The sequence below is a fragment of the Palaemon carinicauda genome, chromosome 2 (genome assembly GCF_036898095.1).
Source record: "Palaemon carinicauda isolate YSFRI2023 chromosome 2, ASM3689809v2, whole genome shotgun sequence".
Taxonomy (NCBI): Eukaryota; Metazoa; Arthropoda; class Malacostraca; order Decapoda; family Palaemonidae; genus Palaemon; species Palaemon carinicauda.
In genome coordinates, this window is record NC_090726.1 from 161,553,555 (window position 1) to 161,578,485 (window position 24,931).

At 35.4% G+C, this 24,931-nt stretch overlaps 1 protein-coding gene across 2 annotated transcripts in view; it reads left to right on the plus strand.

Annotated features, from left to right (window-relative positions):
• Naa15-16 (N-alpha-acetyltransferase 15/16) overlaps positions 1–24,931 on the plus strand; it is a 64,875-nt gene that overhangs the window by 24,420 nt on the left and 15,524 nt on the right. The window contains exons 5-11 of one of the 2 annotated variants that reach the window (XM_068359587.1): positions 6,080–6,227; positions 11,428–11,593; positions 12,968–13,197; positions 13,770–13,936; positions 16,706–16,858; positions 17,014–17,151; positions 19,347–19,498. In XM_068359587.1, coding sequence (XP_068215688.1) covers positions 6,080–6,227; positions 11,428–11,593; positions 12,968–13,197; positions 13,770–13,936; positions 16,706–16,858; positions 17,014–17,151; positions 19,347–19,498 — 1,154 coding nt within the window. The remainder of the gene's footprint in view (positions 1–6,079; positions 6,228–11,427; positions 11,594–12,967; positions 13,198–13,769; positions 13,937–16,705; positions 16,859–17,013; positions 17,152–19,346; positions 19,499–24,931) is intronic. The other variant, XM_068359591.1, reaches the window with a different exon arrangement.

A 24,931-nucleotide genomic window follows, 5' to 3' on the forward strand; every position in this document is an offset into this window, starting at 1 on the left:
ACCTCGGCAATAAAAAGGATTCCTCCAACAATACTTCTTTGACCAGTGTTGTTAAAGACAATTTATCGGCACTGGTGGAAAATGATGCTTGTAATAACCGTAATACTTTACTCTCTGGTTCTGGCTCATTACCAGATCCAACAAAAAATCTGAAAATTCTCCATTTAAAAAACATACCAATTGGTTGTAGCTATGACATAATTCATGAAGCCTTCTGTAGATTTGGAGCAATCAAAGAAATTTTAATGGAGCTTAATGGTAGTAAAGGCTTTTGGGAAGCTTGGGTATCATTTTCAAGTTTTGAGATTGCTTTAGAAGCAAATAAAAATTTAGATAGCATAAAAATTGACAATTGTTTGATTTCTGGGGCTTTATGTGATAAAGCACCAAGACACCTAGAGGTATATAAACCAGAAGAATGGATGGAAAAAGAAATAGAGCATAGACTTCCAGAAGTAAGAACCCCCAAGCCCCCAACATGGATAATTGCATCTGGAAAGATAGAAAATTATAACTATTATAAGATTAGTAAATTTATACAAAAAAAAGTTGGATTAATTAAAAGTAAGGATATTAGTAGATACGGTAAGCAATCTGTTTTGATTAATGCAAAATCAGATACTCAAGCTCACATGCTTTGTGGCATGAAGATTGCAGAAATTGATCCTATTAAGGATATTAAACCACATATGAGCTTCAGCTATGGTAAAGGAGTAGTTTTTGATAAAGATCTATATGAATTCTCAGAACCAGAAATTCTGGACATGTGCCCTGCTAATGTTTGGAAAGTAAGTAAGATCCCTCAAACAAGCATGGTAGTTTTAACATTTGAAACCCCTGTTATACCAGATCATATAATTATTGAGAATGAAAGAGTACGTGTTCGAGAATATAAACCTAGGCCTTTACAATGCTTCAATTGTTTCAAGTACGGTCACCCTTCCCGGTACTGCAATAATACGAAGATCTGTATTAACTGTTCTTTGTTAGAACATGGCCAATGCAACAGAGATACAACCTGTGCAAACTGTAAAGATAATCATAAACCAAATGATAAAAGATGTAGAGAATACAAGAATGAAGAAGCTGCAATCTTGAAAGCAAATGCTGAACATATAAGTGTAGGTTATGCAAAGCATTTACTCAATCGGCAACTTAATTTTGCTCGCGCGGTTAAGATGCCAACAAAAGATTATAATCCACTACCCCTTACTACCACAGGGGGACCAGTGGCAGCACCTGGCCCGTCAGGTGCATCTCCCTTAGTGGTAGTAGCCCAGCCATCTGGGTCAAGTGCTCAGGCTATAAAAGCCAGAGCACAAACCTCCAAAGAGGTCAATATGGTGTCCAACACACCAAAAGTATTGTCACCGATAGGAGCATCTCCCCTAGAGGTAGTAGCCCAGCCTTCTGGGTTAAGTGCTCGAACTGTTGAAGTTCTAGCACAATCCTCCAAGGAAGCCAATGTGGCTTCCACCACCTTAAATGTATTGTCTCAGGCAGAATCTCTACCTGATTTGATGGAGATTGGAAAACAAGATCTTCCAAAGAGGAAAAGGTCCCCATCATCCTCACCTTCATCTAAGTCAGGTAAGTGCCCTACTGCTCATGATCCTAAGGTTGACTCTTGTAAAGATTCTAGAAAGAAAGAAAAGAAGAGTGGTGGCCTAGTAAAGCCTTCCATCTCCAGGCCTTACATGGCTTCATCTGAAAAGTCCCAAAAGACAAATGAGACAAAGAAAAATAATAACAAAAGATAATGTCTATCATCCAGTGGAATTGCAGAGGTCTAAGTACTAGCATTGAGCAAATAAAAACTTTAACCAGGGACTCGGACACGAAGGTAATTTGCCTACAGGAAACCAAGATCGGTGACAAACCATTTAATCCTGGACTCAATTATCATCTTTGTAGATCCCCTCCTTTGCAAGCTGCAAGAGCTCAAGGTGGTACAGGTTTTATTATTCACAAATCTGTAAAATTTGAAACAATCCCACTCAATACACCACTACAGGCATGTGCAGTTAGAACTCATATCGGGAAAAAAATTACTTTATGCTCGCTATATATTGAACCATCCTTAGAACTTTTCCTCTTAGATCATGCTGGTAATCCAAGAAGGCTTAGACTTTCTGACCTCCAAGACTTGATCAATCAGCTTCCTGCCCCTTTTATTTTAATGGGTGATTTTAATGCAAAGCATACTTTATGGGGTGGAAATGTGTGCGATAGATGGGGTAATCTTGTTGAAGAATTAATCGACAACAATGATGTAATACTAATGAATGATGGTTCTCCAACTAGGTATGATGTATTCCACAACTCTACATCAGCCATTGATTTGTCAATCTGTTCCTCATCCATTCGATTGGACTACCTTTGGTCAGTAAATGAACACCTACATGGCAGTGACCATTGGCCAATAATGTTAAATTATGTCCATAATCTTCCTTCTCAGTGTCCACCAAAATGGAAGATAGATGAGGCAGACTGGGCAGCTTATGAAAACTGTTCACACACTGATAAAGAATATGATGAATTTACATCTCCAGTGCATGCCTATCAACATCTTGAAAATATTATTGATGATAATGCTAGCAAGTTTATACCTAAAACATGCGGTTTACCTCATCGCTCTGTAGTTCCTTGGTGGAGTAAAGAATGTGCCAACGCAAGAAAAGTGACCCGAACTTGCTTCAGAAGATACTTGAGGACAAACTATTTAGCAGATAGAATAGCATATCTCAGAGCCTGTGCCAAACAAAAAAGAATTTTTAAAAAAGCAAAGAGAGCATCTTGGAAGAAATATATATCTAATATTAATACCAAAACTCCTTCAAAGGAAATATGGGACAAGATTAGAAAACTTCAAGGTAAATTCGTCCCTAAGCCTCTACCAATATTAAGGGAAAATAATAGATATATATCTGACCCCAAAGATGTAGCAGAGGTTCTTGCTAAGCACTTTGCTCATGTATCAAGTGCTGACAACTATTCCCCAGCATTTCAACAAATTAGAGCATCAACATCTGTTGTTCCTCCTGCTTCTTCAAATACTGAAGCTTTTAACCTGCCTTTTAGTATGGAGGAGATGCAAAATGCTATCTCCAGCTCTTCTTTAACTGCCCCAGGTGAGGATGGCATCCGGTATGAAATGATATCACATCTTCCAGTGGATACCAAGGAATTTTTATTAGAAACCTTTAATGGTCTATGGGCTTCCCATACATCTCCTGATTCCTGGCATACTTCAATTGTAATTCCAGGCCACAAGTCTGGTAAAGACCCAGAACTGCCATCTAGTTATAGGCCCATATCCTTGACCAGTTGCATATGCAAACTATTTGAGAGAATGATCAACAACAGACTTGTGTGGTATCTAGAATCAAAAAATCTTTTATCTAACAGACAGTTTGGTTTTAGGAAGAACCGAAGTACTCTAGACCCTTTGCTGATGTTATCAAGGGAAATTTCAAATTCTTTTTCTAACCAAAACCAGGTGGTGGGTGTCTTTTTTGACCTTGAAAAGGCATATGACACCACCTGGAGGGGTGGTATTTTAAAGCAATTGGCCTCGTGGGGTATAGGAGGACATATGTTCTCTTTTATTGAAGAATTTTTATCAAACCGCTCCATTAAAGTGAGAGTAGGGTCAGAACTATCTTCATCCTACATGCAAGAAGAAGGTGTCCCCCAAGGCAGCGTATTGAGTGTGACCTTGTTTGCTGTTGCTATTAATAGTCTCATTAGTCACATACCTCCTGGCATACAAGGATCACTATTTGTCGATGACTTTGCAATTTATTGTAGTGGATCATCTGCACTACAAGCATGCCAAAATCTTCAAATTGCAATAAATGCTGCTTCCGCATGGGCAAATTCTCGCGGATTCATGTTTTCTCCTCAGAAGACCAAAGCCATTCGCTTTACTCGTACTCGTAAAAGGGAAGAGATCCCCACCCTTTTCTTAAATGATTGTATTTTGCCATATGAGGATAGTGTCAAGTTTCTTGGAGTCATTTTCGACAAGAAAATGACATTTGGTCCCCATATAAATGACCTATCTATCAGGGTTAAGAAGTCACTGAACATTCTGAAAGTGATATCGCATTTTGATTGGGGTGCTGATAGAACAACTTTGCTTAGAATTTATACATCTTTGTGTCTGAGCAAGTTAGACTATGCATGCCAAATATATGGGTCAGCTACAAAGACTTTACTTGGAAAACTTGATATTGTTCACAATGCTGGGCTTCGCATCTGCACAGGTGCTTACAGAACATCTCCCATTGACAGTCTCTATGTTGATTCTGGCATACCTCCCCTTTCCATTCGCAGAGAGGAGTTGAGTTTGAGGTTTTTAGCTAGGTCCCTTGCTGTGAGAAACAATCCTAACTGTAAATATGTTAGGGCGCCTTTAGATCGGGCTCCTAACAGATCTAGAGTGCCTAAGCCTTTGGAAGTACAGCTGAAAAATGATGCTAGAGAAGTAGGCTTGTTAACAGCACAGATAGCAGAGGTAGGATATCCCAAGTCTCCTCCTTGGTGTAATCCACCTGTTAAAGTATGTTTTACGGCAGGAGGGAAAAATACCTTACCTAGTAGGGTAATGAAAAGTGAGTTTTTAAATCATGCTGCTCAACATCATGGGAAACATGTTTTTACAGATGGCTCCAAATCGGCTGCAGGAGTTGGAAGTGCAGCTGTGGTGGGGGATATTGTTATTAGAAGGAAACTCCCATCCTCTTGTTCAATTTTTACTGCTGAGTTGTACGCAATAATTCTCGCAGTCCAACATATTTTTAAAAATGGCAACCAAAATAGTTTTTATACAATTTTTACGGATTCCAATAGTGTTTTACTCTCATTAAAACAAATTATGCCAGGCCATCATCTAGTACAAGAGGTGCAGGACTGGTTAGTACTTCTGCAATCTAGGAAGAGTATCAGTGTTCACTTCTGTTGGGTCCCTGCCCATGTTGGGGTGGATGGGAATGAACAAGTTGATAAGGCAGCAAAGGAAGCTTCAGGGCTAAGTAATCCATCCCCCTTGAGTATTCCTTACAAAGATCTTAAAAGTGAGATTCATCTTTACTGTAAAAATAAGTGGCAAGCTCGATGGTCTGAACTGACCACCAATACAAAATTGAAACAAATCCACCCATTGGTGGATAAATGGTCATGTTGTAATTCTACAAGTAGAAGGTACAATTATTTTAACTAGGCTGCGTATTGGCCATACACATGCAACGCACAATTATTTAATGAAGAGTGGGGAAGGGAGACAGGCCCCTCTTTGTAATACCTGTCAAGTGACAATGGATGTTAAACATATTTTAGTCGATTGTCCTGTTTTTAATCTCCAGTGGAGGACACATTTACTCCAGGACAAACCGTTAAGAGATATACTGGGGGAAAACTGTAATACCCTGAACTTGAGAAAATTTATACAAAGTATTGGGTTATATTACGAGCTATAATTGATTTTATTAATTTATTTATTTATTTTACCCTTTTAATCGCTATTTATTTCACATCTAGATTTTATTGTATGAAAGTGTTACGATTTGTATTAAAGGTTAAAATGATACTAAATGGTGTGAGTGTACAGATATGATTGAATGATTTTTGTTATATAGCGCTGAATGGCCTTTGATGCCCCAGTGCTTGGCTTAATGCCTAAATCCCATATTCAATTCAATTCAATTCAAAATTCTCTTTAGAAAACTGGTAGTAAAGGGTAAATATCCCAGATTTTCCTGAATTAATTTCTTCAATTTATACTGCATTTAGTTTTCTATTATATGATGAACATAGGATGGAAGAGTTTTAAGGCTGTTTGGTTCTGTACCTGATAACCCTGCAAGGGTACCCATGTAAGAGAATATCAGTTACTGTATTGTACTGTACTTTGTTATTGTAATGGAGGTTGTCAAAACTGTTTACCAGGATATTTGAACCCATAATATGTCGGTACCTCTTCTCGATAAATTGTTTCGAATTATGCTTTGAGTGTATTTAGACTGGAATATTCATTACTTAAACTTGATAATGACTCGCACTGTTTATTTTTCCGCAGAAAAGTACGTACGATTATGAATACAGTGAATTACTTCTGTATCAAAATCTTGTAATACGAGAGAGTGCCAACCTACAGGAAGCCCTGAAACACCTCAATACATATGAAGCAAATATATGTGATAAAGTAACACTCCAGGAATTAAGAGGTATGTCTTGTTAGAGTGAGTGGAAAACTTACTATGTCTGTTATAACTTTTATTCTATCCTGTGTAGTGATAGAATTAAAATATTTTTTCATTTCCATGAATTTTACATTTGAATAGGAGAGGCTGTTAACTGCGAGTGCCTATCTGACAACCGGATGAATTGGTGCATTATCCATGGTCAGCTATGGTCTGTCAAGTTGAGATTCCATATGTACAGTATATCATAAATTTAAAAGTTTCTCTTGTTGAAATTTAAGTTTGTCTCTTTTTTACTTTTTTCATTTTATCTTTTTTAAAAATAGTACAGGTGCTCCCATATTAACAAGGGGTGTAACAACCCAACCAGTAAGTTATTTTGTCATGAATCATGTTACTCGTGTGATTAACATTTCGCCCCTAAAATTTTCTAGTTTTAATGTCAACAGTCACTAGTGGGCTAGACCTGAGAAAATCTCATCTAATGTTGTGTATCATTTTTGTTTCCTTGAAAAAGTGTTAATTAAATACGCTATATGAAATAGTTACTGTATAGTATATGTTGTGGCCAATATGGTAACGTCCCTGACTGGTGAATGCCCGACTGGAGTTTGAATCCCGCTCAAACTCTTTAGTTTCTTTGGTTGCTGCAATCTCACCATCCTTGTAAGCCAAGGATGGTGGTTTTTGGGGAACCTATAGTTCTATCCGCTGAGTCATCAGCAGCCATTGCCTGGCCCTCCTTGGTCCTAGCTTGAGTGGAGAGGGGCTATGACGCCTTTCATGTGTCTATATGGTCAGTCTCTAGGGCATTGTCCTGCTCGATAGGGCAATGTCACTCTCCCTTGACCCTGCTATTCATGAGCAGCCTTTAAACCTTTAAACTTATACTGTAGTAAATCGGTTTTGTAAGGAGGCAAGGCCTGAAAATCCACAGCATGTTTTTTATCAGCCAACTGCCAGTTTTGGCATGCAAACACCAAAGATAAAAAATATATAGTACTGTAAAAAACATTGTCATCATCATATCTTGATTTTCATTTATGTATTCTTGTTTGAATGAAATTTTTTTTTTTTTTTTTGTTCGTAAAGTGTACACATTATCAGATTTTTGTACACTGCCACTAACAAGAATATACACACCAAAGAAAGCAATGACTATAGCAACTACACAGCAGTATAATGGTATTTTTGTTATTAATTTAACCCCCCTCTATTTCTCTCTCGAATATGAATCATTTAATCATATAAACATATTTATGTTGATAAAGCCATTTACTAAACATCGATCAATCATATGATCAAACAAACGAAAATATCTACTAAGGAAAATTGCATTGTGCGAATGTGTTCTAGCTTACCACAATTTACAAACACTTTGTTGAAAGCTTTTTATAATTAGGTAACAATTCAATATGTGAATGCTAACTCGCTCGCTCTCTCATATAAGTTAACATAAGAAACAAAAATTTAAAGAGTGGCAAATGAATATGTTATGTGAAACAGAATTTATCTATCTACCATGACTTTCCCCAATTTTTGGAGCTAGCCAACATGAAAAAAAAGGATAAAAGGGGATTTTTCGTCTTGTTCTTCCTTGCCTGACGATGGTTTCAGCCAAATTTGATTGACACTGCTAGGGTGCTACAGCCCACCTTCCGTTGTTTTCCGCAACAAATGAAGCTTCATATGCTGACTCCCCTACTGCTACTACCTCAGCTGTCACCAAGGTGACCGAAGGTACCAACATGGCCTATCGTAACTACGTCTGAGGGACTCAGCTGAGTTTGATTGGTACTGCTAGAGTGCCACAGCCCACCCTCCCTTGTTTTCTACCACAAATGAAATATAGTACTGTATATCTAATACTTATCTTTGAAAAGAAAAATCAAAGGGAAACTCAAACTTGGTTCACAAATCATTGATTTATTTATAGAAATCTAAGATTACATATGATAACAGAAAGTATAATCAGCAAAAAAAATCGTATTGTGCTCTTTTCTGTCATAGAGTTTCGTAACTTTGAGCTGTCATTAATCAAATACGTTGTTAACCGATGAGTACCTGTATGTTCAGCATGTCCCCATTAATCATAAAATGCTGTTTTTTTTTTTTTTCTTTTTTTTTTTTTTTTTTTTTTCCCAACAAGCTGGTAACTAGAAAAAAAAAAAAAAAACTCTCAGGACGTACATACAGACCTTTTTATGATGTTCATCATCATTTCTCATGCCATTGTGCAATGTAAGTCTTCACACTTGCCACAAGTAGTTTACCCAATTTGCTAGTGTTATCTGTTTTACTATAATTGTATGCCTTTTTTCATACTAGTTTATCACTTTGATGGTTTCTTTAATTCAATTCGTGCTTTAATTCTTGCTTATATTTTTGAAAAAATTATGTAGATCTGAGGTATAGTATGTCTTGTCTGTCTGACCCCAGTTTGGGGTAGTGAGCTCAATTGTTTGGGCATTTTAACAGGCTCGCAAGGTGGGATTGAGATGTGTATATCGGTGTTTGCTACTACCTTGGTATCCAAGAATTAGTGACAGATATTCTTATGTGGTTAAAGTAACCATTTCAAATCCAAGAGTTTGAATTAGGGGTAGGATCCGTTCAAAATCTCTGTGCTAACTTGCCGTAAAGATGGTCACTTGAAGAGAAACATAATAATTTCAAGTTTCAATTGGAGATGAAGAAGTTCGTCGATGAGTTCACCAGAAGTTTCCGGATTATACCATCATAGCAACCTTGTAATGTTGACAGTTGCAAAGTTATTTGACAGTTTTGGGTTTGAATAGTTTTCTAGTGGATTTTATTGATAATATCACTAAACTTAAATTTGCCAATTCACTGAATGGTTCCATCAGCATATTGAATTTTACAATATGGGACAAACTAGAAGAGCGTATCTCTCTCCTTTCTCAATGCCAGATTCAACAAGTGGTTTTCAAATTTCAGGCTTGTAAGAATACCTACTCTTGCACTACAGCACAGTAGTCTTTCCCGTACCTTCTGGATCTATGATCATACAATCCCATACCAATGTGGAAGAAGCTATTCAATCGCCCTTTCTTTCTCTACTTTCATGACTAATTTGACTCCCTCCATCTGCATGTAGAGAATATCCAGTGTGACATTTGAAAGAGAGGTTCCTTGGAAGGACCAGTAACCTCAATGGCTATAGTACCATGAAAAGCAGCACAACTATCTTTACCATTGGGAGGGATTCATTGCTAGTGAAATACATTTCCTGTTGATGCCTCATTTCCACTGATGAGACTTTCAGTTTTGCCAGTTAGTTTTAGGAATAGCTTATTCATGCCAACATATTCTTAACAAGGCCTTGAAATAAACAAAAGTGTATATTTGTTCCTTGTCAGTGGTCTCCCAATTTTATACAGAAAAGCTAATAACAGTAATTTTTATAAAGATGTAAGGTCAACAAAAGATTACGATTTTCAGTTAAAAATTAGATACAATATATTCCCCTTTAATCAAACAGTAAAATTTCTAGCTTTAGCCCCCTTCACCATGATGCGTACACTGAATGTCAAAACATACCAGTTACAATAGGGTACAGTATGACGTACCTGATACATCATTTACACAGATAAATCTTATAGAAGTTAGAATAATTTGTTTATCTTACCAAAGAGTACAACACATGGTTGTATATCAAACATAAGGACATTTCCATAAAAAAAGCTTCTCTTGATTTTATCCCCCTCCTTTCTTCAGCCAACATAGACTGGGATTCTAGGCTTTAATCCTGAATGTGTAAGGGCTACTTCAGTGTGTTTTTCGGTTACCATGCATAATCACACCACTTTTAGCTTTGAGACGTAGCAATCCTGATATCTCGCCACACCACCAACTGAGACACTTGCTATTCTATTCTATTTAATATTATGTAAGGGCTATTTTATTGTATTTCTATGTTGGCATACCTGATCAAATCACACAGGAAGCATTCTCTAAAGAAAGATGTAGCTGTCCACCCCCTCCTGCCTCCCACCCCCAATGTCACCCAAGACACCAGTCACGCAAGTAGTAGAGAGCTGCTGTTTGGTTAAATTCCTTCACAAAATTATATGTAACATCGCACCAAATTATCTTCATACTATAGATAATCACCTGAAAAATGTCTCAATCCATATGACTCTTCCCTTTTTTTTTTTTTTTATAAATTTCTGAATTCCTACACAAATTACTTGCATTTCACAGATCTTGGGAAATTTTCTCAATATCGGTAACACTGATCACATTTGTAACCCTGATGGCTGTAAACATGATGACAGACAACAAGATTTATTGTTTTCTTTCTTTCTATATTTTCTCTACTATCATCTCGACAAAATAATTTTAATCTTTTAGAAATATATATTTCATATTGTCAATTCTTTTTACAAGTAGAAGTTAGCCTACTGTGATTATTTCCAATTACTGACTTTCTAGAATCATACATAATGATGTAATAAAATACAGTATAGCAGATGGTGCAGATTGTGTTCGACTGTTGGTTCTGGATATTTTTATAAACTAAATTTTTTTAAATTAACAGTTTCTGTCCTTTTGGGTACTTCGTTTTTTCCCCAGTATACGGGGTATGTTATTGATAAATCCTTTGTCTTCTAAGGGTTAATAAAGTGGTTGGAGAAAAAGATAAGGAGGAAACTTGCTGAGGGATATGCTCAGCGAGTTTTTTTCCAGATGCAATAAGGTGTACTGGCTTTCATTCATGGAGATGAGGCATCTCAAGATTAACAGGTTTGATTGGAAAATATACTTTTGCCTGATAAATTTTGCTACTATTGACTATATACCTAATTTGAAATTATAATAATGTATGAAAAATAACCTGAGGTTACTTCAAGTGGGAAGATAGTGATGTACTGTATGTACTTTATCTGAAATTATGATAATTATATGAACTGAGGTTGCTTTAAGCTAGATAACTCCCTAGTTAGGTCTTTTCACATTATATGGTTGGGGCCACATATGTGATGTTTACAAATGATCTGTGCTGTATTAATTTTAGTCTTTCTAAGCAAGCATGCTAAAATTCATGTTTTGATTTACACTTGTGAATGGGATAATTATCCATTGTTTCTGTTCAAACAGTAATTCCTTTTAGTCTTGGTCATTTGCATAAGTTCTGTTATTGGTGGTAGCACTGGTGCCACATCATTTAACTTTGTTTTCCAAAGTATGATTTACTTTTCAGGTGAATTATTGATGAAATTAGGAAGAAAAGACGAAGCTTCAGAAGTTTACAGAGGTTTGATCAAACGTAATCCAGAAAACCGTAACTACTACCTCAATTTAGAAGAAGCCCTTGGCCTATCCACAGTTGAAGAAAGATTAAAATTATATGAAGAGCTCAAAGAAAAGTAAGTACTGTACAGATATATCTTTATCCTTGTGGTTACTGGTAATGTTAGTCAAAAAAATTGTAATTTGTTGAAGGAAGATTAACCCTTTTACCCCCAAAGGACGTACTGGTACGTTTCACAAAACTCATCCCTTTACCCCCATGGACGTACCGGTACGTCCTTGCAAAAAACTGCTATTTACATTTATTTTTGCATATTTTTTATAATTTTTGGAGAAACTTCAGGCATTTTCCAAGAGAATGAGACCAACCTGACCTCTCTATGATGAAAATTAAGGCTGTTAGAGCAATTAAAAAAAATATACTGCAAAATGTGCTTGAAAAAAAATAACCCCTGGGGGTTAAGGGTTGGAAAGTTCCAAATAGCCTGGGGGTAAAAGGGTTAATGCTTGCATGTTTGTGTATGAAGCACACTTTGCTCTAGTTTTAAAATTCATTTGTTCCAACAGTATATACAAACCCTCGCTATTTATACAGATTATACTTTTGGCAAAGCTGGAAGGTAGCCATAAGACTTTTAGTGAGGTGTGAACTACCCTACTGCTAGTTAGCTTGGGTTTACAGTTTGGTCCTTCATCACCTGTCGCCCAACAAGCCCTGCCTGCAATGTAAAGTAATGAGACAACACAGGTGTGTGTGAGCAGGGTAGCTGGCTACCCCGTGTACCCCCCCCCCCTCTAACTCTTGGTAGGGTAGTTTATACCTCGCTAAAAGTCTTATGGCTACCTTTCAGCTTTGCCGAAAGTATACTTCCTATAAATAGCTATAGGTTTGTATAGCTATAAAAAATACATAATACTTCCAAATTTGTTATTTTATCTGATAACAAACCCATCTTTTACTCTTTAGCTTTACATTTGGGTTTGTGAATGGGCAAATACTAAACAGTGAAGTAAAACATGCATGTGTGGCTGGTAGTTCAAAAGTTGTTTTTAAAACTATTGAGTTTCTATTTGTAAGATTGGTTTTGCAATTCAACTACATCATAAGGTTCGTGTTACTTAATTGGGTCTTTACCGTAATGTTATTTTGACTAAGTTTTGAAGATAACGGTAATTGGTGCATTGAATATTATTTTCATTATGAAAGATAGGTGCTGTTACCCGGTGTTGATGGTATTTTCAGTATATCTTTGTAATTCATTGTAATGAACAATATATTCCCTTCCAATATGCATGATATAGTCAGTTCCTAGGGTTTGGGCTTGGAAATCCCCTCAACTAGAAATGTAAAATGATTTATGAAATACTTCTTTATTCAGAGCCATAGACAATTAGTGAAGTGACTGCAATTTTTATTTTAGTTTATTGAATTATTGTTTCATGTAAAATATGTTTGATTTTTTCTATAAGATATTTTATTTCAATTTCAGATTCCCCCGTGCTCAAGTGCCTAAGCGATTACCACTTAATTATGCCAATGGAGAAACGTTAGAAAAACTCGTAGATCCATATCTACGGGCGTCATTACAAAAGGGTGTACCACCATTGTTTACAGACATTCGGCCGCTTTACAGTGATACGGAGAGAGTGCAGATAATTGAAAAACTCATGAACCGTTACCTTAAAAACTTAGAAGAGATGGGACATTTATGTGAAACAGGTAATAACTAGAGTTTCCCCACAATCTCATCCCCACAATCTCATCCCCAATCTCATCCCCAAAATCCCATCCCCATAATCTCATCCCCATAATCTCATCCTCAAAATTTCATCCCCAAAATCACATCCCCACAATCTCATCCCCACTAATTAAAATGATTAATATTAGATCATAATCTTTATGTATTATTGTAAATGTTTTATATATCCTTTCATTGACTTAGAGTTCATGAAATGTTAATTAATTTCCTGTTTCGTTACAGATAATGAATACAATTGACTTAAAAGTTCATGAAATGTTAATTCATTTCCTGTTTCGTTACAGATAATGAATACAATTGACTTAAAAGTTCATGAAATGTTAATTAATTTCCTGTTTCGTTACAGATAATGAATACAATTGACTTAAAAGTTCATGAAATGTTAATTCATTTCCTGTTTCGTTACAGATAATGAATACAATTGACTTAAAAGTTCATGAAATGTTAATTCATTTCCTGTTTCGTTACAGATAATGAATACAATTAACTTAAAAGTTCATGAAATGTTAATTAATTTCCTGTTTCCTTACAGATAATGAATACAAAGAACCTGCATCCATATTGTATGTATTGATGTACCTGGCACAACATTACAGTTATTTAGGCGATTCAGAGAAGGCGTTACAGTTAATAGATCGGGCATTAGATCATACTCCAACTCTCATAGAGTTGTATATAGTTAAAGGAAAAATTCTGAAGGTGAGCACTAAATGTACAGTGTATACAGTATTAATTTTAAGGATTATGATTCTAGATTATTTAGATTGATTTTATCATTCTGTAATATTGTTTAAAGATTTTTTTTTCTTCATCTTATCAAGCATTCTAATCCCAATGTAAGGATTAGGTTTCTACAATATAAAACAAAGTTTTCCATACAAACCTATTAATCTGAAAGAGTACAATCATCATTAGTGAGAATAATGAGTGTGTGTGTGCACCTAGTGACCATCAATCAAAGGTGCAGTAAACACTTGGTTCAATCTATCTCATTGGTAGAATCTGATATGACAAAAATGAGGTGGGCCCTTTCTGTGTAATTGATATATTTGCATTAGAAATTTATATTATTTAAAAATTTGATATGTTCTTAGCAAACGGGTCATTAATATTGATACTAAATCACTGTATGTTTGGAATAACAAATGTGCAAGAGCCTTGCAACAAAATAGTTTTGATAGAGAATGTCTAAACTAAGTACAGAATGTACTCTTAATGTAGTACTCCCATTACTTTAATGTAGTACATTATTACTCTTAATGCAGTACTCCCGTTACTGTTAATCCAATCCCAGAGTCAAACTCTTTGTTTGTGCTCTTTGAACGAAGACATACAAACTCTTAACCGTGGAAAGTTGTCTTGCGAGCATGATGTTGATGTTGAGTGCTACATGGAGCAGGTCACGAATAATTGGAAGATTGTTCAGTATAATCAAATACTAGGAAAACTGGACCCTCAGGTCCCATTTTGTGAGAGTTTACTCGGAAGATGACCTTGCAATATGAAGAAATATAAGTTAAAATGTATTTAAAAAAGAGAAGCATTGAGACCCTCATTTACTTGGTGTTGAAGTAATCCAGACCCCTTGATGATTCCTTTTGCTGTTATACTACCTTAGGGGGTTAATGCTTTTTGTACACCATAGTCATTACTGTATGTAAAATCTGCAGTATCCCTTTGGCCTCCTATCTGCTCATATTTTTCTAATTTTTACTATACCTCTGTTTCCACCTACTTTCTTCCATCATGCTGTCCCACCTTTTCTTCATGCTGATATGAGGGTTTTTTACTTCAGTTAAGCATCAGTCACTGAAAGGCCTTCCAGGCTCCAGAATAAGGTTTTAGAACACAACACAATTACTTTTGTAATAAATTCTCATTCCAAGATATTCTACATAACCAGAAATATAAAGGATTGGTGTATGTCTAAGTACCATTGTACGTTTACTCCTTAAACCGTAAAAGTTTCATATGTTAGAAGTTAATGTTTAAGGAAAGTAATTTAGCCTTAGATCCAATCTAGTATTATAAATACCCACAAACTTGGGAATTTGCCTTTTCCTATTATGGTATACAATCAAAGTATGAAAATATAGATAATTTTTGTGTATAGCCACATTGTTACATGGATTTGAATTCTTGTCCTCTGGCTTGTCATTGTATTGTAAGTCAAAGATAGCTATTAGCAAGAGGCTCGCATGTCTCTTGAATTTCAAAATTTAACTACACTGGTTATTTATTTGGATTTTCTTGAGACTGTACTATACGTCCCTGACTTTCATAGCAGTACCGCCTGCAACCTGTCAAAATTTGTGAGCTAAGGATGTTTGTTTTTATGGGAGCCTGTAGGTCTACCTTTCAATTCATCATCATCCATTGTCAGACTCTCCCAGGCTTGATCATATGCGCATATGGTCGGTCTATAGGACCTTGTCTTGTTCCTTGCCCCTGTCATTCATGAGTGACCATTATACCATTTTAGGAGAGTTGAAGTCTACTGTATTCTCTTATAAGATACCTTCGTTTATGCTGAAACTTTATTTATGAATTCATAAGTGCAAAAAGTAATTATTTTCCAAATCAAGCAACATATAAGATGATTTTTTCCATTTTATGTCTTTATTAAATATAGCTAAAAGGAATTATATAAAAATTTAGGTAGATCCTTTTAAACAAAATCTCAAAATCAAAATCTTTAAGGTGGCCTTTTGGCAAAGTCATACCCCTTAATGACTTAGTAGCCTCATCAAATACAAACAGTGGATTGATGTGCACGGGAGACTGCAGATGACTCATGTACTACTGCTACCAATTTTCTGTCTAATAAATAAGACATTGCCGTGTCTTGGGGCATTAGAAAATCATAAATCTGGCCATGAATAAGGCATGATTTGTTATCACTGAAATTGTTATTGATAAAATAGGGTTATAGTTTGAGTTTGTTGAATAAGAGGTATCTAGAGTCATATTAAGTCTTGGAAAAAAAAATTTGAGTTAGATTGGTGTTAGGCATTATTTTTGTAGATCATTATCTTAACCCTTTTACCCCCAAAGGACGTACTGGTACGTTTCACAAAAGCCATCCCTTTACCCCCATGGACGTACCAGTACGTCCTTGCAAAAAAATGCTATAAATTTTTTTTTTTTTTTCATATTTTTGATAATTTTTTGAGAAAATTCAGGCATTTTCCAAGAGAATGAGACCAACCTGACCTCTCTATGACAAAAATTAAGGCTGTTAGAGCAATTTAAAAAATATATACTGCAAAATGTGCTGGGAAAAAAATAACCCCTTGGGGGTTAAGGGTTGGAAATTTCCAAATAGCCTGGGGGTAAAAGGGTTAATTTTTAATTGTTACTATATTGCTTAGACAATAAAGATAAAGTTAACATTTCCTGTTTTATATTCTTTGATAATTATAGACAGTAGGTGTTCAAGTATTTAATATCATTTTTATATTGTGACAGCATGCTGGTGATTTTGTGGGAGCATACGAGGCCTTACAAGAAGCCCAAACGTTAGATACTGCAGATAGATATGTTAACTCAAAAGCTGCATCTTACCTACTTAAAGCTAACCTGGTTAGACAGGCGGAGGAAATGTGTTCAAAGTTCACTAGGGTAAGTTTTACTGTTTTTGTTTATAGTATATTTTGTTTTGTATTATATTTTTGAAGTTTTTTTATGCTGAGAAGATTGCTATAGTGATACCAATAAGTTTAGCTTTTACATGTTTTCATAAGAATATAATAGTGGAATAATTTTTTCTACCTAAGGAGGGAGTGTCGGCAATGGAGAACCTCAATGAAATGCAATGTATGTGGTTCCAAACCGAGTGTGCTCGAGCATATTACCGTCTGGGTCAATTTGGTGACTCTTTAAGAAAGTGCCATGAAGTAGATCGACATTTCCAGGTAAGTTTTTGAATATTTGAAGGATGGGAATGCCACTGCATAACTAATTGGGAGTGGTGGGAATTTTTTTTTTTTTTTTAATTTCATATTTTGAAGTAAAGTATATTGTTACATTTGGGTGTTAATTTTTAGTTACTATATCCTCCAAAGTTCTTTGGCATTACATGAAGTTTCATCATAGATATTAACTTTAGAAGTGTGCCTTTTATTTTTGGCTAATATTAAAATGGTTATTGTTATATCCTTATATCACAAAATTTCAGTCATGCAATTTATCCATATGTTTTTTAAGAATCTTGTTAGTTTGTGATTTATCATAAGTTTTGTTAGCTGTAGTATCAGTTATGTTAGTACTACCGCCGCTACCAGCCAATTTATGCAACCCTAGTTGGAAATGCAGAATGTTTGAAGCCCAGGGGTCCCTATAAGGAAAGCAGCCCAGTGCAGGACATAAATGAAAAATAAAGTATAAACTATATAAGAGAAATAACAAACTAATAGAATGTATTGAGATTGATAATTGTGTTAAACACACAAACATAAACTGTGAAACATAACATGTTAACCTACTACACAGAATAATGTTTGCGTCAAGTTTGAACTTCTGTAGTCTCACTGATTCATCTACAGTATGTATTTCATTGGGAATATTGCAGCTCAATTTAGTCACAAACAGAATTACGAGTCTAGAATGCTGTTGGAATTAAGTGCAAATCCTCTTTAACATGTTGGATGGTTTAGTGTGGGAAGAGTTTAATGAAAATGACATTCATACCTATGGAACAGCATAAAGAACAAATAGAGTAAGGGGATCATTGTCAGCTGCTGAAGAACACTGGAGAAGGTTATTCAAACCATTGTAGAATAAATGAATAATGATGATGGTATTCTTAATCGAGATTTAGATAAACTTATGAGAAAATATAATAAATCAGTATGTAACTAGAGCTTGTGAAATGAATTATTAAAATCAATTCTATATGTAATGGAAACAATGAAGTTCCTGGTAATTCGCTGTTTGTTAGTGTCACATTTTAATCAATGTATTGTGACTTCAAATGATGAATCTTTAAACCCTTTCAGGACTGATGGAGAAAATTGTAGAAAATTAAAGAAATTGAGTGTTAGAATAGTGACACCAGCTTTGAGATGATATCCAGAGGTTTTTGTTGACTCCTTCAAAGTAGGGATAGTTTGAAAAGTTATCTGTAAAACATTTTCAGGAAGAGATATATGTCGTAATTTTTCCCCTTGTTTTGATTTTACTGTATATCCAGTGGCAATATATACCAATGATATACTGTACTACTATACAGTATCAATTTACAAAGACTTAGAAATTTTCCCAGTAACTTATTTGTAATCCTTTGGTTAAAAGGGCAGTTTTTCTTTATTTTCTTTCCACATCTGACAGTTATGATACAAAAATGAGATCGATACCACTATTATGATAAACAATAGACTTACATCACGCAATAAGTGGTAAGCTGTATGTAATCCAGGTCCAGTGTGTTATACCACAAAAAAAATGCACCCTCCATGAAATTGCGGAGAGAATTCCACTTTGACGTTATGGTTAGTTTCAGTAGGGTCACTTCCTTCATTCAGCATTTCTGCTTTCAATATATAATCATTGCAGTACATTTTGGGTTTTAATCATTAAAATATATTACCTTTTTGTTGTCAGCATCCTTGTTTGTGCAGCATATATAATAAGTCTGTACTATTAAAATCAGAAAGTAGAAAACGTGGATATAAAGGAACCTCTTCATGCTGACAATTAAAAGCTATTAGGGTTGCTCGTACCCCTCACTTGCAAAATCTTTTTACCCAAATGGCACTAAACGTCATTTTCTCAAAATCAGAGCAAAATACTTTTCAGGTGACCAGGAAAGACAAAATAATTGGGCTGTGAGACCTGTAAAATTGCCTTTGATACATATTGTGTTTATTGTCTTAAGAAAATAATCATCAGGTAATGGCTCAATTTTACATTAACCTTGCCAAATTAATTTATTTCATGATTTTGTTTTTCTATTTGCAGTTCTATGGACTTGTTTTTTTAACAGTGAAGTGTATCAATGTCTTTACACTAAAAAAAAACTAATTTTATTGAAATGAGCATTTATTAAAATATAAAATGCTTCAATATTTTTTCTCAGGTGTTATTTTTTAGTTGTTTTTGTTTTTTCCAGGAGATAATCGAGGACCAATTCGACTTCCACACATACTGTATGAGAAAGATGACGTTAAGATCTTATGTTGAACTGCTTAGGTTAGAAGATGTCTTGAGGAATAATAGGTTTTATTGGGATGCTGCAAGGATAGCAATTACCACTTATCTACAGTAAGTTTAAATTTTGATAGTTACAGTCCTTTTGCTATGAACCTGTTATTTGCATGTCTACATTTGTGTTCTTTTCTACCCATAGACTTCTCAAATTAAAATATCTTCTATACTGTTATATGATGGACAACACATCATCGTATCTAGGCCAGGATATAATTTTTATTTCCATAAATTGTGCCGCCCTTAACTAGTAAATGCTATTAATTTCAAGTGCTAACCAGACAACTTCTAGTTTTAGCAAAGGAAAAACCTATTTTTTGGGAGGTGCTGTGTGGTCTCCCAAGGACTTTACTAAAAAAGGCTGGAACAGGGAATCCAGTACTATATAAATACCAAAGAAATATTGTCTCCCTTGCAATAGGGCCTGTGTATCAATGTGTAAAGCACCGACAAGGTTTGTATAGGAGAGACCATTGAGGTCAGGTGGTTTTGAACTCTACATAGCACCTCTTAATGCTGAAGACCGTGTGCTATGGGTGACGTCATTACTACATCATCATGTCTTAGCTGAAAATAACCAATGCTACAGTTGGCAACCAGTCAACCTGCACATCAACTTGCCCCATTTATTATTTCTAAGTGAGAATCTGTTGTCCCACTCTTGTGCACTAGGCTAGGGTAGAGGAAGGGTCGTGGAGAACATTGAGTAGACTTTCACTATCGAGGACAACTGTCTTCCATCAATAAATAATGTACAACTACATGTTTATGTAGAGATGAAAAACTAACAAGCTTGACTGTCACCTCTGAAGAAACTGTTTCTAGGGAACACTTGATGCCTGTCCTCACTTTTCTGCTAAAGGACCGGACTGATATGGTCCTTTTCTCTGAATTTCCCCTGTAAGGGTACCTAACAAGTGAAGTACCAAACATAAGTGTTTGTACTGTTTGAAATTTTTAAGGAAGTGTTTGATAAACACCCTATGCCCAAACCAACCTGTAAAGCTCTGGATGTCATGAAATTGCATATTAGTATAGAAAAAAACTAGTGAAGAGGCATGCTTTCTCTCATCGTTGGTTTTACGGATGGAGACAGGATGATCATCTTTAATTAGAATGGTCATCAGAACACAGATAAGCCCCTATTGAAAGGGGCTTGGTGATCTTTGTATTTTGAAACAAAGTACCTTCTGAGGACATGAATCTCTGCAAGTATAGTTGTAGGCTAAACACTGGTCAGAGGCTAATATCTCCCTACTCTAAAGAGGGGAGATGTAAAGTGGATCTCGTCTGAAGGGGCTTTTGGTTAGAAGACAACCCAGGATATAGTGATAAACTCCTGTCCCCTCTGAAAGGCCACAATTTTAACGACATGCTCCTAAGGCTAAAGCTATAAAAAATAGGGCTTTTTGCAATAGTTCCTCTAGGGAGGGAGGAATTACCGTATTTCCCGTGTCATTAGAAACTTTTTTTTTTCCCCTGAAAAATGCCCCAAAAATCACCCTGCATCTTAATACTAAGATAAAGTTGTACAGGTAGTCGTCGGCTTACGACTGTTCACATTTACAACAGCTTTTTTCACTGATGACGTCACAAGTATCGGAACTAGTACACTAATAGGACAAAGGACTAATATTTCATTAGAAATAATCAATTTTCTTGTATATAAATTATCCGGTTTCTCATGGTTAGTTAGTATTTCTTTCTTTGATAATATACAGTATCCATTTTAATAAAAAATACATTAGGAAAAGTTTTAAGTTGTCAAGTTCATATCATATGTCTGATGACATGAAATTTTTAGTGGAAAGCGATTGGGTAAATCGAGAGATTTCCTTTCAATGGGCTACCGCTTAATATTTCATTGGTCTGTATCGGTTGTTTTGAGTACTTAGTCTAAATTTGACTACAACTAGGACAAAATCTCTTATTTTACGGTAGTTTTATTCAATTTGTTTCATCTCTGAGAGTAGATCTATATTTATCTATTGAAAGTAAACTAATAGAACATATATTTTCTTAGAAATAATGATAATTACTTTTGCATTATAAAAATTTTTTTATTGCAAGAAAAAAGTCATTCTTTGTCGAGTTCACGTCATATTTGTGGCGGAAGGGGAGTGGCATATGGAGTGATTTCCTTTTTGATGCTTTACTGAGTAATATTACTATTCCCATAATCAAAACATAGAGTAGCTATACCAAGAATTTCTAATTATTTCTAAAGAAATATGTAGATTTGATAATGAAGTAAATATTGAAATAAGGTATGAAGCTTTGAAAATGAACTAACCGTAGAGAGAGAGAGAGGGCGAGAACGTATTCATATAACTAATAGTAATGGCTATAAACGAACTGTAAGAAAAATATATCCTGTAGCATATTGGTGATGATGTAATATTCATTATGAAGATATTTTGAATAAGTTAAGAAATTATTGGTAATTGTTGATTGTTAAAATGCTCCCAGAATTGAATAATAGAATGCAAAAATGTTTTAATAAAGCATATGATATCCTATGAACCAATCAAATGAAATAATGATATACAATAAGAAAAGAATGATAAAATACAACCAAGATGGTTACAGTATAATGAATTTATGGAAACTTCACATTTCTAAGTTGACTTGGGGGCAGATTGAGTTACAACCTGTCTCTTGGTCCCTATCCCTGTCGTAAGTCGATAACTACCTTGGGGTAGTTTGACAATCGCAAACACAAGTAATGACATACAAACACTCCACTCACCATACATAAAATATAAGGCCACAATCATCATCCATACGTAATAAATAAATATATTTTGATACTAAACTTTGTTTGGTAAAGGTAATAAGATATTTATTTGTTTTGGTTATCAGCTGATGACTCGCCAACGCCATCTACAAGAAAAAATGCCAACTAACGGCATCCTAGCAGACGACGGTAGGATGTATTAATTGTTTGTGCAGTATACTGTATATTTATTTTCTAATTTTCTTGATATTTTGTAATAAAGCAATATTTTGATAGACTTGCTTGAGTTACAAAATAATGCAAACAGATAGTTATTGTGCACGACCTTGAAAAAACATCGCACTATGAGTTGAGTGTAGTGTTATCACGTTATCAACAAATAACTAGACCTAGAGTCACAAGCAGCAGAAAAAATATTCCACCTAGTGGAACTTTTATGGAATTCTTTATTTGATCAGTAATGAATTTTGTATGAAAATGTGGACATGTGGAATTTGGGAAATATTACCAGAATTTTACTATTTTACTGACATTTGATCAGGAACATTTGGCAACAGGAACATTTGGCAACACTGCTTTCACGTAAACAAACACTTGAAAGTTGAAACAATAAAGATGCTACGCATTGTGGTGGTAACTACGACTGGTTAGTGTTTTTTTTTTATATGAAGATTTAATAGGACTTTTTTGATGTGTATATTTAATAGAATTGGGATAACTGGTGTACAGCAAATTAATATTAAACTAACACATTTCTTAATACGTACGCCCAAAATATGAAAATTTACTATGACAGATGGAAAATCACATTGTAGAGTTGCCGAACAGGAAATGCTGCTACGATAGGTTATAAAATCCTCATTTTTTTTCTCCAAAAACTGCTTAGCTAGTTGTAGGGTGCGTCTTACCACGTGTAGTGCCTTATGACGCGAGGAAGTATGTTATTTAACTTGGCCAACAACTTAAGCCCACTATCCAGAGACCAAGTTACAACAGGTATTGGTGGAGATAGTCTGTGCAAAGCAAAAGACTGGGTGATCTTATGAAACATGTCAAAGTCTTGATCCACGTAAAGGCACGCTTGACCAGTTCTGCCAATGCCAATTTGTATAGTTGATGGTTAAAACTTCCTATCCTTATGGACCAGAAAGAATCCAAGAAGTCCAGGGTTATCTGACAAGGTGACCTATTCCTTTGAAAAGTAATCTAAGGTTTTCACACTTGGTGTTTTCTCATGGATGAAATCGGCCAACTTGTGGGATAAGAAATTTCTCTTGTAAATGCAGGAAAGAAGATCCAAGTGTGGAGGTTCTGGGTCTTAAAGGAGGAGACGAAGATACTCCGTCTCCCTATTTTCTTATACAGTTGTGAAAAAGGAAATGGGTGTAATCTTGGTTTCAGAAGGTGAAGCAGTGGATAGCATGGGTTGTCTGGCCACACTGGTTCTATTAAGACAGCTGTTCCTGAAGTTATGAAGGATCTTGCCTCTGCCTAAGAATCCTCATTCAACACTATGTATAGTGAAAGATTTTGGTTCTCTTTTGTTGCAAACACGTGAGTTTAGAGATCTGGAACTAACTGTAGAATCTCTTGAAAAGAGCTCCGATCCAAGGTCCATTCTATATGCAAGTCTGCCTGTCTGGATAAGGCATCTGCCCCTATGTTGACAGATCTAGACATATGGAATGGTCAGAGGAACACCTCTCCCAAAGAAACTTCATAATAGGGAGATTCACTGCAATGAGAATTCTCAAGCAGGATCCTCCCCCCTTTCTGAGGCAATAGACCACTACTTGATTGTCTATGAAAATCTTTATATGGGAGTTCCTTCTGGGACCAAATCTCTTCAATTTCAGGAAAACTGCCATCAGTTCCAACATATGTGAAATTCTGAAAACTGAAGGGATCATCTTCCAAACACATAGGTCTCCTCTGTGTGACCTTCCCAACTCTATTGGGATACTTTGGTATGAAGGATCATGGGAGTTGGGGAGGGACTAATATGGGAAAGGTAAAAACCACTCCATGCCTAACAAAAGTATCTCAACAAAGAATTCTAAGCAAGGCCAGATTCTTTCTTTCAAACTGCTTTTCAACCAGACGGCAACCAGAGAAGAGTTTGGGTCTGCTTCAGATTCCCCTAGTAGTCGATCCAGTCTTAAAGACCCAAGTTGGAAGACCTCTATTTCCATTTAGTTTCCTAACCCTCACTATACATATACACTTCCATGCTTTTTATTATAACAAGGGAGTAAACCAAATTTCACCTTTTTTTTTTTTTTTTTTTTTCTTTTAATCACTAACATTTGTAAGAGTTATGATTAAAGGAAAGTTACTGTTATGTAAAATACAATTAATCCAGTAAGGAATCAAAATTTATTCAATTAGAAAGGGTTTGTCAAATTTTAACACTGGGAATTGTAAACAGCTTAAACCCGTCTATGTTTCAAGAATCTGGAACGTAACTGCTAACAATACTATACAATTCAGAAATCAAAGCATATACACTTACTCAACTGTTGGCACATTTGACCAAGATTTAAATCCAATTTACATTAATGCTATTCAAAACAAAATATTTTTTAATTGTGGTAACCAAAACGTGATTCCTATTATTTATCTTAATCGTTTTCCAAAATTCCTCACTTCATGGTGTTGTCTCAATGACGACGTAAATGTGGATGGTGGTTGGGCGCAAGTAGATTGGTCCCCAGCTGTAGTGTTGCTTCTTTCGACTATGCAATGATGACATA